The 18,231-nt window shown below is 43.1% G+C and overlaps 1 protein-coding gene across 1 annotated transcript in view; it reads right to left on the bottom strand.

Moving 5' to 3' along the window:
• Positions 1 to 18,231, bottom strand: part of LOC306980263 (mitogen-activated protein kinase kinase kinase 11) — a 76,870-nt gene that overhangs the window by 29,653 nt on the left and 28,986 nt on the right. Inside the window, exon 2 of the mRNA XM_079579583.1 lies at positions 4,324 to 4,504. Coding sequence (XP_079435709.1) covers positions 4,324 to 4,504 — 181 coding nt within the window. The remainder of the gene's footprint in view (positions 1 to 4,323; positions 4,505 to 18,231) is intronic.

Genomic DNA, 18,231 nt, shown 5'->3' with positions numbered 1-18,231 from the left:
CTGGTTTCCCTGCTCCGACCCGGAGGCGCAATACACACTAACAGAATCATGACGAAGAAGCTAACAGGCTAACGGGCAAAGCTAACTGTGGGCTAGCGCCACTTTAGCAGTGTTTAGTTGGAGCGAAAAAACTATCCCTATTGGGTTGTGGCACAATAAACAATATCCCTCTCTCCCTTTGTCTTTTCTGTCAGCGTAGTATTTACTCTCTCAAAAAAACACAACATGCTACCACACCTGCAGTGGCGCTTATGGCCTCTAGGGGCACGAGCTTAGTTCTGCTTTAAGACTAGAAAACACTTTACAATAACGGCATCTTTTTTAGCCTTAGTAAATTATTAGTTAACACTTTATTTATCATGAAAAATTCATTCATTAAGTGTGACTTAATAACTTAATGAATAAGTATGTGAAGAACTATCCATTATGCTAGGCATTAATTGTACTAGTTATCAAGAGCTTGTCATACTTAACTGATGAATTGTTCAAGCAGTGTTAATTTTGACAACATATTTTAATTTAGTTTTAGTCTTAGTCTTTTGACGAAAATGAAATTCGATTTTAGTCTAGTTTTAGTCAAAAAAATATCTTCAATTTTTGTCTAGTTTTAGTCGACTAAAAGTGCAAGTAATTTTAGTCGACTAAATTTAAGACGAATTTAGTGGACTTTGCATTGATAATCCATCCATCCATCCATTTTCTTCCGCTTTATCCGGGGCCGGGTCGCGGGGGCAGCAGTCTCAGCAGAGATGCCCAAACTTCCCGATCCACACACACCTCCTCCCGCTGTTCTGGGGGGACCCCGAGGCGACACCAGGCCAGCTCGGAGACATAGTCCCACCACCGTGAGCTGCCACCTTAACGTGGTGGGGTTGTTTGAGTACACGAATGATCCGAGGAGCTATGTTGTCTGGGGCTTTATGCCCCTGGTAGGGTCTCCCATGGCAAACAGGTCCGAGGTGACGGGTCAGACGAAGAGCAGCTCACAAGACCTCTATGGACGTACACCAATCAAGGACCGAGACGTCGCCCGGCATGGCGCAGCCGGGGCCCCACCCTGGAGCCAGACCTGGGGTTGGGGCCCGAACGCGAGCGTCTGGTGGCCGGGCCTCTGCCCACGGGGCCCGGCCGGGCACAGCCCGAAGGGACGACGTGGGCCCGCCCTCCTGTGGACCCACCACCCGCAGAGGGATCTATAGGGGTCGGGTGCTTAGAGGACTGGGTGGCAGTCGAGGCCGGGTGCCTCGACGACCTGGTCCGCATGCACAGCTTCTGCATTGATTATATTCATTATAATCATATTTAATCTTGTTCCTCTGCTTCATGGAGCTGCTCCACATGAACAAAGCTCAGAGCTGATCCTTTGGCAGAGAATTGACATGATCTGAGGCTCTTTCAGACGCTCAATAGAAGTTTGGATGATTTTAGTCTCTCCTTTTCATTTTTATTTAGTCTTATTTTAGTCGACTAAAATATCTGGACATTTTAGTCATAGTTTTAGTCTCATGAGAAACTTTTAATTTAGTTTTAGTCCAATTTTAGTCGTCAAAAATAACACTTTGACTAAAATTAAGACTAAATATTTTAGTCGACGAAATTAACACTGTGTTCAAGTTTAATTAAGTGTTAATTCATTATTTATTAAGGCTACATGAGGTGTGGTTAATATAAATGCTACTGAAAATGTTGAGTGTATTTTAAGTGCAAATGTTGTCGCCACAATGTGAAAAGAAAATGGATTTGTGATCATTTAAAGTTACAATTTTCCATGTAAATCTCTGGAGAGACGGTGAATCAGTGCAATAATCAAAGATCTTCTGGTGAATATGAGGCCATGATTTTGAAAGAGTGAAAGTTTATACATTCAAGGAGCAAACTGGCCCAAAATGTGAACATTTTGTTTTGCCTGCGGTGCCTCCCCTTAAAAAAGTTTACTGAAGAGCAGAGGCAGAGTACTCAGCTACATTAACTTTTTCAAGAAATTGTACTTTTATCATACGGTTTGACTTCTACTTCAGTAAAATTATTTCAAAGCAGTACTCTTACTTGAGTGAATATTTCGGCTACTCTTCCCACCTCTGCTCAACAAAAAGAAAAAAAAGAAAAGTACTAAAGGAAATACTACTTGAGTCCGGCCTATTTCTAAAACTAGATCCATGTGGTTACCTTCCCCCTTCCCTGCTTCGAGTCTAAAACGTACATCCTGAAGACTCATAATCGGAGAAGACATAAAACACTAGTTATCGCTTGTCGAGGCGGATTGTAAAAGCTCCTTCCACACGCCCACGGGTTGCGTACATCAGGCCTGCTCTCTCTGAACTCCGAGTGGTGGGCTGCGCCGCTGCGTTCTGGCTGAGCCTGAACAATGGGACAGTGTGCAGAAAACAAACGTCCCACGCACGCCCAGGTCTTTGAACGCGTCACGTGCTGCGGTCGCTCTGACTCCTATCACGGTCCGACCAACCCTTCATCTGCTCCTCCGTCCAGGTCTGCGGCAAGAGTTTCCAGAAGACCACAAAGACTCCATCAGGGCTCTTAATGAAAACCTGGACTTCAGACCTCTACAGGCAGGGTCTGAATAAAACAGAAGAGACATGCTTCCAGGAAACTCCAGGGCTTTCACAATCAAACCCAAATCACAATCTGAATGGCTGCAATAAGTCAAAGAGAGGAGAGTGCAATTACATGGGAAGGTACACATGAAACACTAAATGTCCTGTCTCCATATGGTCTTATAGGTCTATGTATGACAGTAAGAGAGTGAGGGGTTGGTAGTGGGAGGAGCTGAAGCACTGACTAGAAGCCTCTTCAGTCTACCCCAGGGCAGCTTTGGCGACAATAATAGCTTACGACCACAGAGTATGCAGGAAATGAATCAGAGGGATGTAACAATTCTGCCATCTCACGAAACAGGACCCACTGTTAGGTGCATCATGACTGCAATTATTCATCCTGTTTAGGCGGCCACCTAAACAACACCGGGCTGCCGCCTTAACTTCTTCAAAACAAAATAAAAATTAAATTAATGAATTTTCAGATACATTTAAATATATAATAGTTTCCGTTAACAATATGAACTCTAAACGTAAAGTAGGTTACAAAAGTCAGTGACTGACATAACATAGAATGTGGTGCTATAGTTTCTCCATACGTAGTGGTGTAAGTCCACTAGAACGCCTGCAGAATTATCACATAACCACTACAAATAGGGCAAAGATGCGTATCAGTCATTTGTGCAGTTATTATAATTTTCTTTCTGTCCGATTAGAGACCAGCACAAACTTCACAACGAGTAGCTATTTCCTCGACATCTCATCCCTCTGTCTCTACCGACAGGCACAGTTCTCTCTAAGCTGTGCTCCCGTGTTGCCTGGGCATATTTATTCAGAATTTAGATCACGAAGTGAAAATACAAGTGTAAATGTGACTGATGAAGCCTGTGCAGACGTGTAAAACGCCTTTGAGGATGTGTGTAACTCCCGTGTAACTCCCGTGTAACTCCCGTGTAACTCCAGTGTAACTCCAGTGTAACTCCAGTGTAACTCCAGTGTAACTCCCGTGTAACTCCAGTGTAACTCCCGTCTAGCTCCCGTCTAGCTCCCGTCTAGCTCCCGTCTAGCTCCCGTCTAGCTCCCGTCTAGCTCCCGTGTAGCTCCCGTGTAGCTCCCGTGTAGCTCCCGTGTAGCTCCCGTCTAGCTCCCGTCTAGCTCCCGTCTAGCTCCCGTCTAGCTCCCGTGTAGCTCCCGTCTAGCTCCCGTCTAGCTCCCGTCTAGCTCCCGTCTAGCTCCCGTGTAGCTCCCGTCTAGCTCCCGTCTAGCTCCCGTCTAGCTCCCGTCTAGCTCCCGTCTAGCTCCCGTCTAGCTCCCGTCTAGCTCCCGTCTAGCTCCCGTCTAGCTCCCGTCTAGCTCCCGTCTAGCTCCCGTGTAGCTCCCGTCTAGCTCCCGTCTAGCTCCCGTCTAGCTCCCGTCTAGCTCCCGTCTAGCTCCCGTGTAGCTCCCGTCTAGCTCCCGTCTAGCTCCCGTCTAGCTCCCGTCTAGCTCCCGTCTAGCTCCCGTCTAGCTCCCGTCTAGCTCCCGTCTAACTCCCGTCTAACTCCCGTCTAACTCACGTCTAACTCACGTCTAACTCACGTCTAACTCACGTCTAACTCACGTCTAACTCACGTCTAACTCACGTCTAACTCACGTCTAACTCACGTCTAACTCACGTCTAACTCACGTCTAACTCACGTCTAACTCACGTCTAACTCCCGTCTAACTCACGTCTAACTCCCGTCCAGTGTAGCTCCTGTGTAACTCCAGTGTAACTCCTGTGTACCCTCACCTCCAGACGTCGCTGCCTTTGGAGAACGTGGAGGCCTTGATGACCTCGGGGGCCATCCAGGCGTAGGTCCCCGCCGTGCTCATCTTGGTGGTCTTGTGCCATTCGCGGGCCAGGCCAAAGTCTGTGATTTTCAGTGTCAGACCTTCCATACATTCATTCTCAATGGGCTGGGCCAGCAGGACTATGGGAGAAAAAAAGAACACAAAACACAAAAATGAATTCCTAATATCATCATTTTGTTTCGTCCCGAGCGACGCCTCTCACTTCCTCCTTCCCCTTCGTTATTTCGAAGCGTTTTCAGATCCAAAAACATTTCTTCACAGGAATCTTGTGACACACTCCGTCCATTCTGCAACGGCTACTTTTGAAAGTCACGCTTCCTGACGTGTCACAATGTTATTATTTATCACGAGGAGGAGACCACAAGTCTGCTACGGGGGTGACAAAAGCTTCCTGACGTAAATGGAAGCGGCCAACTAATGTCGGGCGATATCGAACACTTACAGAACAGAACTGGCTCCTTTTCTTCAGTCGGAAAGTAGTTTCACACACACAAGGCAGGGAGCTGTGGGTTAGATTCCCTCTTTGACTGGGAGAGAGGTCAAGCTGGTGTGGTGTTTGCATGTTCTCCCCATGCCTGCGTAAGGTACTATAGGCCAGAATAAGTGACCGTTTATGAACCCTCGGCCGTGGTGTGTTTACATGCATGAGTCTTGTGTGTGGGTCATTAGGCCTGTATCAATAATTACTATATCAACATATCGCTCAAGAAATCAGTCCCAATCCCAAACGTTCCCCTCAAAGTAGCACTAAGTAACTCTTGCCCCTAGAGGCCATAAGTGCAACTGCAGGTGTCGTAGCATGCTACGATTTTTTTTGCTCATTAAAAATCCGTGAGAGTAAATACTACGCTGACAGAAAGGACAAAGTAGAGAGGGATATTGTACATCCAATTAGACAATGGAAATAATTTTTTCCACACAAACTTGGCTGTAAATACTGTTTAAAGTGGCACTAGCCCGCAGTTAGCTTTGCCCGTTAGCCCGTTAGCGTCTTCTTTGTGATTCCATTAGTGTGTATTGGTGGCTCCGGTCCGGTGGCAGTCAAGTTGCAAATGTGGTTTTCTGGCCAGAGACACCAGGGGGAGATGAAAGACCCTCCGATCATCCCATTAACACTTGTATTACCCCCAGAGGGACTACGAAAAGGATTTATTAAGGTAAACAAGTTACTGAGTGTTGCTTTAAAGCCCCCCTGCACGTGCTGTTTTCTGGCTGTGCCCACAACAGTCCAAAAGCCACTAATATAACAGTGAATGAATAACCAATAACCTTTTATTTCACGCAAATAAACTGAAACTGAGTGTTTTCTGTACATGTACTGCTTGGTCAGCTGTATCAGATGATTAACCATTACATTAAAGGTGCATTAAGCAACTTTTTATGTGGGGAAAAAAGTTAATATTTGTGCATATTTGACCTTGTGGTGACCCAGCGGCTGTATGAGTGGTCCGCATGGCGCTTTTGCATTTCCAGCACAGTGGTTTCTAGGGCGATCCAGGATCAATTGTTTGGAAGGTTTTCTCTGCGGACAGACCCTCCTCTCACCTACAAAACAACTGATCCTGGAGCGTTGTAGAGACCACTGTGACGGAAAGTAAAGGCGCCATGCGGACCACTCATACAGCCGCTGGGTCACTACAAGGTCACACACCCACAAATATAAACTTTTTTCCCCTCATAAAATGTTGCACCTTTAATCGTTACATTATCAGACAATATCGATTATGACCTGGATCCCAATCTCAAACGTTACTCCTTACTTTTGTAATACGTATATTGTTATTGAGCTGGAGACATAGCCATAAAGCAGCGGTGGGGAACCTTTTTATCACATCAAGGGCCAAATAAATGTTCATAAAGTGCTCCAAGGGCCATACAACACTGAGGTAGGACTGATATGGAGGATCATTTCTATGCATGTCTGATGTCAGCTGGCAGTGGTGATGATGCTACTGGAAGCTGGTTTTCCAAGTTTGGGTCAGTCTTGTGAAAGCTGCTTGCTGGGAACCCAAACTCCGACGAAGAGCATTAAGTTTATCCACATTTGTTTGGAGGTGTAACGGAGCTCGAGACTTGCCTTCTCCATCACTGCCAGCCGTCTGCTCACCACACACTAAAGGCACACCGGCCTTTCACCTTGACAAAGAAGAGATCATTTGTCCATTTTTCCTAGAATACATTCAAGATCCACCTTCCTTTTTTTAGCGGTCGCCATGATGCACATGACCCTCATCAATACTAGGCTCCCCATCCCTGCCATAAAGGAATGACTGTATTATCAGCATTAAAATGTTATTTATGACCTAAACAACATTAAGACTAAATGGCCAAACTTTTGCAATCAAGATAAAAAAGCAATCCAAAATCACCACAATGTGTTGCTTTTTGCTAAACTCACAGCCTCGCTTTGTCTCCTCTGTGTCCTCTGCTTTAAAAAAAAACACAAAAAATGTCTCGGTCAGTCGCCTCCGTTTCCATCTCCGGACGTGACGCATGATCCTCCCAGAACACGCTCCTTCCTCTCGCACAACAACAGCGAGCGAGCGAGCGGGCAAAAGTGCAGCCGAGCGGGCCCGTTTGGAAGCGGCGTGCGCGATAAGGAGCGACGGCGTGGGGGGAAGGAGGGTTAACTGGGGTCACTGCTGCAGGAGAGGAGCGGATAAAAACAATTCAGAGGTTGTTGGGAGATTGCGATGGTGAGAGGAAAACAATGCGGTGCGTGTTTGTAATGCTATATGTGGAAGTGACAGCAATTTATTGGAAAAAACAACACTACAACATCTCCAAGACTGCAGATTACAGCTGCAGATCTGTATCGATGTGTATCTAAACGACCAGTGACCCGATGCTGTCGGAAAGACCTGGCCAGTCATTATCTTCCCTGATGGAACCGGCCTATTCCAAATTCAAGGGGCTCACATTGTGAAAGAGTGGTTCAGCACTGCAAAAAGTAAATATCAAGCATTGTCTTAAATGGCTTGAATTGAGGAAATATATCTTGTTTTGAGCGTGTTTCGCTAATTTAGACATTTTTCCTGATCGGACCAAGTTTACTTTGCTTGTTTGAGGACATTTCAGACCAGTTCTAGGGTAAATCTCGCTTGAAATAAGAAAGTAAAATTGCCAATGAGATAAGACCAATTTTCTGACCCCATTGGCAAAGAAAATTACCTGAAATAAGAACGAAATGTATTGAAACGAGTCAGAAACGTCTCAGAACAAGTGAAATAATCTAGGAAAAATGCCCAAGAACAATTTACCTAGTCAAAACAATTAAAATTTGGATTATTATGCTCAAATTGAGATGTTTATACTAATCTAGTTAATTACTTTTTGCAGTGAGGGTAGGGCTGCTCGATTATTGAAAAAATAATAATCACGATTATTTTTGTCATAATTGAAATCACGATTATTCAAACGATTATTTGTTGCCTTTAAAAAAAAAGTATCTTTATTTTATTTATTTATTAACCAAAACACTACACTACATTTTATGTTTTCTGGACAGTCATAAAAGTACAAATGATTTCAAGTACGCCTTGATTAAAGAGAGGTCCCTGTTTCACACCTGCCCCCTGCTGGCCAGCCCTCACACCTGCGCAAGCAAACTGAGCAGCGCGGCCCGATGACATCATCACACAGCGCCGTTTGTTTTTATGTCAGACAAAAGCATGAGCCGTGGCACGTGAAAAGCGAAGGGAAAATAATCCCAGCGGCCTGAAATAACGCAAGTCTGCTTTGCAAAAAAAAAAAAATGCCCAAAGAAAAAAATTGGGGGAAAAAATTGGAAAAAAAATATATATAAAAAAAGAAAAAAAATTATAATCGATTTTTTGCGATTATGCTAATTTTGTAATCGTTTACTGTTGTAATCGTTTACTGTTGTAATCGAAATCGTAATCGAATTTCGATTAGTTGCACAGCCCTAGTTCAGGGAGCATGAGACGGAACGACCGCCACAGTGTTCAGATCTCAGCCGCACTCTCCCGGACACATCATCAATACTACCATATTTTCCGGACTATAAGTCGACACACTAGCCAAAAAATGTCTAATGAAGAAAAACACAACATGCTGAATACGCGCACAGTATGCTAACGTAACATATTGATGGTTAGCTACATGAAGCATAACGAACTAAACAGGTGTCTGGTATGTTAGCGTCACATAAACAGATAACTATAGCATAAAGAACAGACCAAACTCTCCATCTCACTCCAAATCACTAAATCTATTGAAATCTTCATCCTCTGCGTCACTTCTGAACAATCGCCTTGGCAACGACCTGAGCTCGGAGGCGTAACTGCACCGCTGACAAGCCTCTCCCGGCAGCACGTTTTTCAAGCTCTCATTAGCGAACTCGTTCCTCTCGCTGTGGCCATATAGCTTTTAGCCTGTTATTCGTTTTTTTTGTTTTCTTCATTGCGGTAAGAGTAATGCTTTTCGCCAGTCTCTCTCTAGTTTCTCACTCACTCCAAACTTTCTTTCTGCTGCTGCTCGACTAGCCTGCAGTGCCCTCTAGCGGCATTATGCGAAACTACATATTTGAATCTAAAAAAAGGTATCCAAAATAAAAAAATAATCACATTTTAGCCGCTCCAGAGTATTATTCGCATCCCTTTTTGTTAACTTTTGTTATTGGTCAGTGTATTTTGCTAAATAATAACCCATTGATTGTAGCACCGTTGATAACTGCATCATGGCATCAAGAACCTCTAATGATTCACACCCCCCTTGATATTTTTAGCAAACCTTTTCGACACACGAAAGAGTGTTTTGTTAACCTCTTAACTACCACCTGAACATGTTTTCTCCTGTTCTCCAAATCTAAAAGCTTCTTCAAAACAGCGATTAAAAAAACAAAAGAAAATGAGGATGAAAACGCAACAAAAGAGCGCCAAAGAGTGACAAAAAATGACAAAAATCCAGCAAAAAAATGACAAAAATCCAGCAAAAAATGACAAAAATCCAGCAAAAAATGACAAATAGCAGCAAAAAATGACAAAAATACAGCAAAAAAATGACAAAAAGACAGCAAACAAAAAGACAAAATTCCAGCAGAAAAAAGACAAAATTCCAGCAGAAAAATGACAAAAATCCAGCAAAAAAATGACAAAAATCCAGCAAAAAAATGACAAAAATCCAGCAGAAAAAAAACAAAAATCCAGCAAAAAAAGACAAAAATCCAGCAAAAAAAAGACAAAATTCCAGCAGAAAAATGACAAAAATCCAGCAAAAAAAGACAAAAATCCAGAAAAAAAAAAGACAAAAATCCAGCAAAAAAGTGACAAAAGAGCAGCAAAAAAGTGACAAAAGAGCAGCAAAAAAGTAATGAAAAAGTGACGACAATGACTCGGCAGGTGGTAAGAGGTTAAATTATGGCAAAGCAAGGCTTTAAAAATGTTTTAAACCCTGACAAAACTGAAATTTTGCACATATCGAGGGGGTATTGTGCGTTTTAACAGTTGGTAATACTTTCAAACACACCTTTCTAGTGATCTGATAGTGACTTTTGTTGTCTAGAAAATGCTGGAATGACCCTAAACAACATCTTCATATTCTCCTCAAGTTATTCTTCCTGGTTCAACAAGTGCACTGTCCCTAAGCCCCTCCCTCCAGCTGGAAGAACGCAGTGATTTTGCAATATTTTTTTGGCTTCTTGCGATATGGATAAAACATCACCTTCTACAGCGGTCAGAGGTACTCAAAGTTCCTCACTTCATTACAAAACACTTCTCCAGTAAAGTAAAGATAACGTTCTACATCATATTACATTCTACTATTTCCCTACACTCTGCTGCTAACCCTGGCCGAGCCCAGTGTATTTTCGTAGTACTTCGGCCGGCGTACCGTGAGGGCGTTCTAAAGCATGTCATTTGTGTGCGGTTTTCGCAGCGCTGCTCCAAAATGCAGCACGGTCGGACACAGACGGGCAGAGAGAGAGAGAGAGAGAGAGAGAGAGGGAGAGCATTGTGCGGTGGTGCGTTCAAGTCAATGGGATCTTTGTAAACTGCTGAGGAGCGGATCAAGTCATTATCTGAAATTCCACTTTTAGTCTCTCCATCATGAGATAACCATCAGCATTCTGCATCTGCGTGATCCACTGTTCTGCCACCATCTGGGCCGGGACTCGCGTCCAATAGAAACAACTTTTTCTACAGTTTGTCGATGTAATATTTCACACAGGGCACACTTTAAAAACAGGTCCAGAAGTATCTAAGACTGAGGACTGAACTGCCAAACTATAATCCCATGCCTTTCGGAATTTGACATAAAGCATTTCCCAGCATTTAAAGCCCCTTTAAGGGGAGACACTACAGGCAAAACTCAATTTTTTCAGTTTTCAGGTTTTGGGCCAAATTGGTTTCTGAACATACAAGCTTTCACCCGGAAACAGAAAATATACCTAATCTTCACAATAACATGTTTAAATATTGCGCTGATTCAATGTTCCCCCATAGACTTATATGGGAGAACACAATTTCAAGGGCCTTTTTCTCAAAACACATTTTTCTGTCATTGTGGCGACACTATGTCCACGTCAGCAGCTCCTAAAGACTTCAAATTTTCCAGCCTTGGACTGAACAATATTTGGAAGATTTTTTCACAGGGATTTTTTATTATCTAATCCCTAAGCCTCATTTATTGAGTTTTGAATGTCAAAAAATAAGGCGAAAATTACATTTTTACAGATTTTTCCACTAAAAAACAGCTTATTTTAAAACTAAACAAGAAATCCAAAATCCCCTCTGAGAAAGTCTAACTCATTTATCAATAAAATGAAACAATAAATTTGAATGTAGCTCTATCCATTATTCAGATTTCGTCGCCGAAAAGATGGGAAATTTGGGGCATTTTTAGGCATAAAACACCTTGTTCTTATATGAATGGATAAAATGACAGAAAACTTGCAATGTATTATTTTCTCACATTTATGCCAGTGATCGACAGCAAAAGTTTCAAATTGATATCTGTAAATATACAGTTTTTGAGTGTCTCGCCTTAAATACCACAACAGCGGCAGAAGATGCAGTATTCGAACTGTGACAGACACATGCTATGTTAGTCCTATAGGCTCCTGAAGGCTTGCCCAGTTCTATTGCCTTGGTATGCACCCGGAGCACATGGCTACTTAACCTGTGTAAACAACAGTACGTACTTAAGCGCTCCCGATAGCGGCTGTTGGACTGACTCAAAGCCCCGACTCTAATCTAAAGGCAACATGAAGCATCACAAACGTAAATCTTTCCTTGCAATAAGTTTTTAGCTCCTCAGTGAGAGTATTTGTAAGCTGCTGTGGACGTTAGCACTAGCCGTGTTAGCATCAGTGAGTGTACTGTGATTAGCCAACAATATACGTGACATATGCACTTACATTCTCCGTCAGTGATTACATCAGATAGTGGAATATCTCGTGGTATTTCATCGCCGTTTGGAATTTAGCGACTTATTGTAGATGTAGTCACTCATTCTGCTGACGTTTGGACACCGGGCTCACTTTCTTTACGCCGCAGCTCACGTGACAACAGTGAGGAGAAGGTAAAGGCAACATTGCACTTGGAGTATATTCTAGAGTGGTTCCCAACCTGCGGGGCACCCAGAGCTTTGTCTGGTCAGAGGGTCCGGTCACAAGTAATATTTATCATGTGATTCAATGATATCATCAAATATGACTGAAAGGAAAACGCGTGCAGTAAAAACTCCAATTTCAGTTGAAGTGTTTGAAATATGTAACTATTAGCAATTGTTGTCATGTTTTCCTACATTCGTGGTGGCCATAGTTTTGGACTGGGAGGGGGCGCGGCCCGACTGCGGCATGTGCAGGGGGGGGCTTCAAGGAAAAAGGTTGGGAACCACTGGTCTACTACATAGTGCGGGTCTATATAGTGAATGAGGGGTTAGGGACTATAGGGTGGACATTATTTTTGTAATAACTCATAAGCTTAGAACATCAAATTTGGAGACTAGCGGAGGCCGGGCAGTGGGCCGGGTTACAACTAGTTCATTTATAATAAAACCAAGGTCATGGCTGTACTCAGGGCCGACTTAACCTACCCACAGGCCGCTGGGCTAACCATGAAATATAGCCCCCCCCCACCACCACCACCACCACACCCACACACTCACTCTAACCCGAGATGGCTCCACTACGTGTTCAGCATAGACCGTTAAAAAGAATGGACGTCTCCTCCTCCCCGTTTGCCACAAAGACTTCGCTGGAGGGGGAAATCATGGCAGGTTTACAGACTCCCCCTCCCCAGCTCTGACCGAGCATGTCCCTAAAAAGGGCATGAGGGCGGGATCTTCACTGTAGGCTCGGCCCTTGCGTGACATGCAGTCCGCGCTTCTTCGTTAGCTCCAATGCTAACAGTCCGACCCTCATTAGCAAGAGATTTCGAAAAATGTTCTTACGAAAACCAGCGTTTCTTAAATTGTGACTAACCCAGCGTTATCACAGGAGGAATATCTAGCTCTAGTTAGCTAAAAAAAAATTGGGACCAGGCTTTAAAGTTGTTTTAATGTGTCTAAAGTACAATGCTTTCAAATGGGAGACTAGCGAGAGGTGTGTGAGGGAGAAAAATGTTGCATGCTCAAAAAAAAAGGCCCCTGGGGATAAAAAAAAAAAAAAGGCCCCTGGCTGTGCTACAAACATGGTATGGTCATATACAGTTTTTCAAATCTACTTTACTTTACTATGCTTCAAAGACTGTAATTTCCCCTGCCCTGCAAATATTTCTAAGTTCTGGCACATTTATGCTGATATTTGAATGAAGTTAGCTTACAGTTTTTCACTCGTGTTTGCGCATCGATCCAGCACGTATTTCGAAAGTGAGGTATTGCAACCAGTTACTTATGACCCAATTGTGCTTAATCTAGCCGCTCCAACGGTGAATGCAACACAATTTCCACCGTAGGGACTGGGACAGGGTAGCTTTCGAATTCTTTTAATGCCCGTACGTAGAACTAGACCTGAACAATACAAACAAATAACTTTTAGAACTCAATTTTGGTATTTGGACTCAACTTATATAGCGCTTTTCTACCTTTATCAGGCCCAAAGTCAGTAAAGAACCAGTCACCCATTCACACTCTCATTCATACACCAACGTACGCAGACACTGGAGGCAAAGTAGGTGAAGCGTCTTGCCCAAGGACACAGCGACAGTGTGCATTTGCGGGAGCTGGGATGTGTCTCCGAAAACCTACAAATCGACAGCCCACCTGCCACATTTAATCCATAATACATTCAAACAAACATATATTCAGACATTCACAGAAAGAACCCTGCTGTGCACAGCCTCGGCAGCAGCTCCCTCTTCTTCCTGTCAGAGCCGAGGGCACCCGCAGTTCAGAGCGACTTCCTGCTTCTCCCTGTCGCTCGTGGCTTCAATGACATGCCCCCCCACCTCAACCTCCTCCACCTCCTCTGCCCACGAGTCAGACGCACAAGCTCCGAACTTCCAAGAGAGCACTGAAGCCAAGAAAAGGTCAAATTCAAACTGTTAATTCGGTGCAACATGTACATATTAGCCTAGATTTACCCTGTTGTAAATAAAGTTTATCTATTTTGCCTGTAGACTTCACCTATTCTAAAACAGTAAATGTCCTCCGTGACCTGAAACGACAAAGCTATCTGCCTCCATCCACCCACATCAGCTCCCTATGAGCCTCAACCTGCCCAGGCACAGCTTCCCTGATATCCGAGGCCATACCAGCACCGGCACCGCCACAACAACAACAGCAGCAGCAGCAGCAGCACAGGGGCCCCGTCGTCGTGGCAACCGGCCCCATTTGTCATGGCGACGGGCCCCTGTTTGCCCCTTGTTTGTGTCGTCCCGGGACAACGGCGCACCACATGTGAACCTGTGAGTCAGCAGTAGCGACATTAGCGCTAGCCCCGGCCATAATGGGTGGCACTGTGCTAGCGGCGAACTGCAGGGTTTTCCAAAAAAGTCCCGCGTGACCCAGTGAACCTGAAGTGGCTCAACGCATTCCCGGCATTCTTTACGGGGTATATGGCCGGCTAAAAATGTGCCGGGGTTTGTTATTTTGGTGGATGACGCTAGCAAAACAAAAGCTAGCTAGGATGGGGAATGTATGCAACACAGCTTTTGAGCTTCTTGTTAGCTCCTTAACTTTCTACTAAAACCCTAGCATTGGCTCCTTTATATTTCTTGTAACAGCCAAAAAGAATATCTCTTGTTGTCATGTTTGTATATTTCCATTTTTTATTAACCGTTTATATAGAAATAAAGTTAAATTGGAACTTACGACTAATTAAGAAAGTCTAAATTGCCACCACTTGCCAACAAATCCTACATTCCTGGGCCATACCACCCTGCCTCTCGGAGGAAAAAAGAGGTCTCAACATCCTCCAGAAAAAAAGCATAATAAGCAGAGCCTTCCTTTATCGAACAGTGGGCCAGTATTCCTGTACAAATCTGCATGCCTTGACCTCCCAGCGTAATGCCGCTGTTTACGCCTTATCCACAAATGATTCCTTGAAAACTCACAATTCACCGCTCTGTATAAAGTCTCTGTGTTGATTGAGGTTTTTGAAGTGCCCGATCAGCTGAGAGTGATTACTGTGCACATTCAGAGCAGAGGGGTGTTGCATAAGAGCGGCCAAAACACAGCTTTTATAGACGGTCCGCCACAATTCTTAAGAAATCATCAATTCCAAACATAACTTCTGGGAACTTGATTTTGCATCACTGCATAGAGGAAGTAGTACTGCATAAGAAAGCACGCCACTGACTGCCAGCCTTTTCATACTACACTGCATTCCAAATTATCATGCGTGATATTTTTCTGAATGGTCATTTGTTGAATTTGAAGTATTAGGAGGTCATATTTACTGAAATCAAAAGCTATTTGACCACAAGGAAGTGGTCAATCAAAAACATCTTAACAGGTCAAGTTACATTTTAACATAAGGCCCTTATTTGAGAGCAGTTTCAATTCTTTCATCCACTAAACTTGTGAGTTTTTAGAATTTCTGCTTGGATCTCTTTGCAGGACGTCAGAATAGCCTCCTTGAGCTGCTGTTTGGAGGAAAACTGCCTCCCACCCTCAAAGATGTTTTGCTTGAGGCTCAAAAAGTTCTCAATAGGGTTGAGGTCAGGGGAGGAGGGGGTCCACATCATGAGTTTCTCTCCTTTTATGCCCATAGCAGCCAGTGATGCAGAGGTATTCTTTACAGCAGGACATGACGTGTTGTCATGAATGAAGATGATTTTGTGAGGGAAAGTACGGTTCTTCTTTTGGAACCATGGAAGGAAATGGTCAGTCAGAAAATCTGCATATTATGAGTCATTATCCCACGTTCAGGGATCCTAAAAGGGCCGACCAGCTCTCTCCCCATAACTCTGGCCCAAAACATGACTCCGCCCCCTCCTTACTGATGTCACAGCCTTGATGGGACATGGTGGCCATTCACCAACTATCCACTACTCCATCCATCTGACCATCCAGGGTTAAACGGCCTCATCAGTGAACAAGACTGTTTGAAAATGAGTCCTCATGTATTTCTGAGCCACTGCAGCCGTTTCTGCTTCAGCTTCAATGAACAGTTTAGGGGAGGCCCGGATAGAAGTTTAATGCACAACTGCAGCCTCTGGAGGGTCCTACACCTTGATGTTCTGGAGACTCCAGAGGCACCAGCAGCTTCAAATACCTGTTCTCTTAATCTGATGAATTTGTCTGGCAGAAACCTTCCTCATTGTGCCTTCATCTGCACAAACCTTTATGTGCTCTGAATCAGCCACAAATCTCTTAACAGTACGATGATTATGCATGAATTGAAGGTTTTCATCAGCAGAGAGATCCTTTTTCTTTCCCATATAGCTTGAAAACGATGGTCTGCTTAATAATGTGGAATGTCCTACTTCAGTAGTTTTAACTGGGCTTAACCTGACAACTAATCATCGCAGGCGTCTGAGATTGATATCAGTGATTCACAGAGCCCTGAGACACAACACACCATTAATACCATCCATGAGCTTCAGTGAAAACCATTTTTTTTTTTTTTTTACCTTTTTGACACTGAAATACAATTTGCATACTAACTTGGAACGCAGTATATGTGTTGTTACTAGGGGTCCTGTGATGGATTATGGGCTTCAAAAACGTGTAGGACAGCTCTCTACAATGACAACATATATGCAGTATAGCAGTCTAATCCAGAAAATGATTACTGCAGATGTTTTCATGGAGGGATCATCACTCTCCATGTTCAAAATCTCAAAAGTCAGTTTTGCATATACTTTAAAGGTGCATTATGCAGGTTTTTATGTGGAAAAAAAGAAATTGATATTTGTGCCTTTGACCTTGTAGTGACCAAGGGGCTGTATGAGTGGTCAGCATGGCGCATTTACTTTCCATCACAGTGGTCCCCTGGACGCTCCAGGATCAATCGTTTGGAAGGTGTTCACTGATGACGGACCCTCTCACCAGAAAACCTACAAAACAATTGATCCTGGAGCGTTGTAGAGAGCACTGTGATCGAATGTGAAGGCGCCCAGCAGTGAGAACTACTGCTATACAGATATGAATGGTGCTGTAAAATTGAGAGTGTTCCAGGCTCGGGTGACCACCACAAATAGTAGTGAAAGTGGGACAGGTTGTGTGATTTAGGAAAAGCATAGAACGTATTTTATACAGTGATTTTATTGTAGATTGGATTTATAGATTGTAAATTGTAATGCTTTATGTTCACACCTGTCCAGGGACTGCGGATGGAAAATAGCTGCTGAGCTAAACCATCTCCTCTTGTAAAGACTAATGGTTCCGTACATTGTCCCTGTTTTAATAAATAATGATAATAATAATAATGTGGTGGGACATGGAGGGACAGGCTTGAGAAATAAATATTGAAGCGTTTAACTTACTATTTTAGCCCAAAATAGGGATACCACTAAACTGGAAAACAAAAATCCTATCTTAGATAAAAGGCATAAAAAGAATGCATATTTTGAGATTTTAAAATAATGGCAAAAATAATGTCCGTTATTCCACTCACATTCCATATTATAATAAACTGATAGTTATCGTTCACATATTCCGCATTTGAAGCCTACATTGTGTTAAGCTGGGTATGCACTGCACGAACAATCACTTGTCATAGCAAAATCTTAACTCGTAGCTCAAAAAAAAAATCTGTTCTTTGGTCGTATGAATGTTCTATTTCTTCAAAACCAGCGTACAACATCAGCACCGGCAAGAGTCACAAGTAAAACAGGCATTAAGAGTTTCCGCACATTTTACTCTCCGAGCACCTTCCCGTGCAGATAAACACCGCCGGGGAACCGCACTAACTAAACATGATGCTCGCTGGAGTCTCTACAACAAACTTCGGTGGCGGCTACGATTCTCTCTTTGAACCAATGCACAGTGCAGGCTCATGAAGATTAATCACGATTATTTTTGTCATAATTGAAATCACGATTATTCAAACGATTATTTGTTGCCTTTAAAAAAATCCATAAAAAAGTGACAAAAATCCATAAAAAAAAGTGACAAAAATCCATAATAAAAGTGACAAAAATCCATCAAAAAAATGACAAAAATCCAGCAAAAAAGTGACAAAAATCCAGCAAAAAAGTGACAAAAATCCAGCAAAAAGACAAAAATCCAGCAAAAATAGTGACAAAAGCCATAAAAAAGACGAAAATCCCGCAGAAAAAAAGACAAAAATCCATCAAAAAAGTGACAAAAATCCATAAAAAAGTGACAAAAATCCATTTAAAAAAAAGACAAAAATCCAGCAAAAAAATGACAAAAATCCAGCAAAAAAGTGACAAAAATCCAGCAAAAAAGTGACAAAAATCCAGCAAAAAAAGACAAA

Source organism: Gobius niger, assembly GCF_951799975.1.
Source record: "Gobius niger genome assembly, chromosome: 21".
NCBI classification, from domain to species: domain Eukaryota; kingdom Metazoa; phylum Chordata; class Actinopteri; order Gobiiformes; family Gobiidae; genus Gobius; species Gobius niger.
This window is presented reverse-complemented; position numbering and strand designations above follow the sequence as displayed.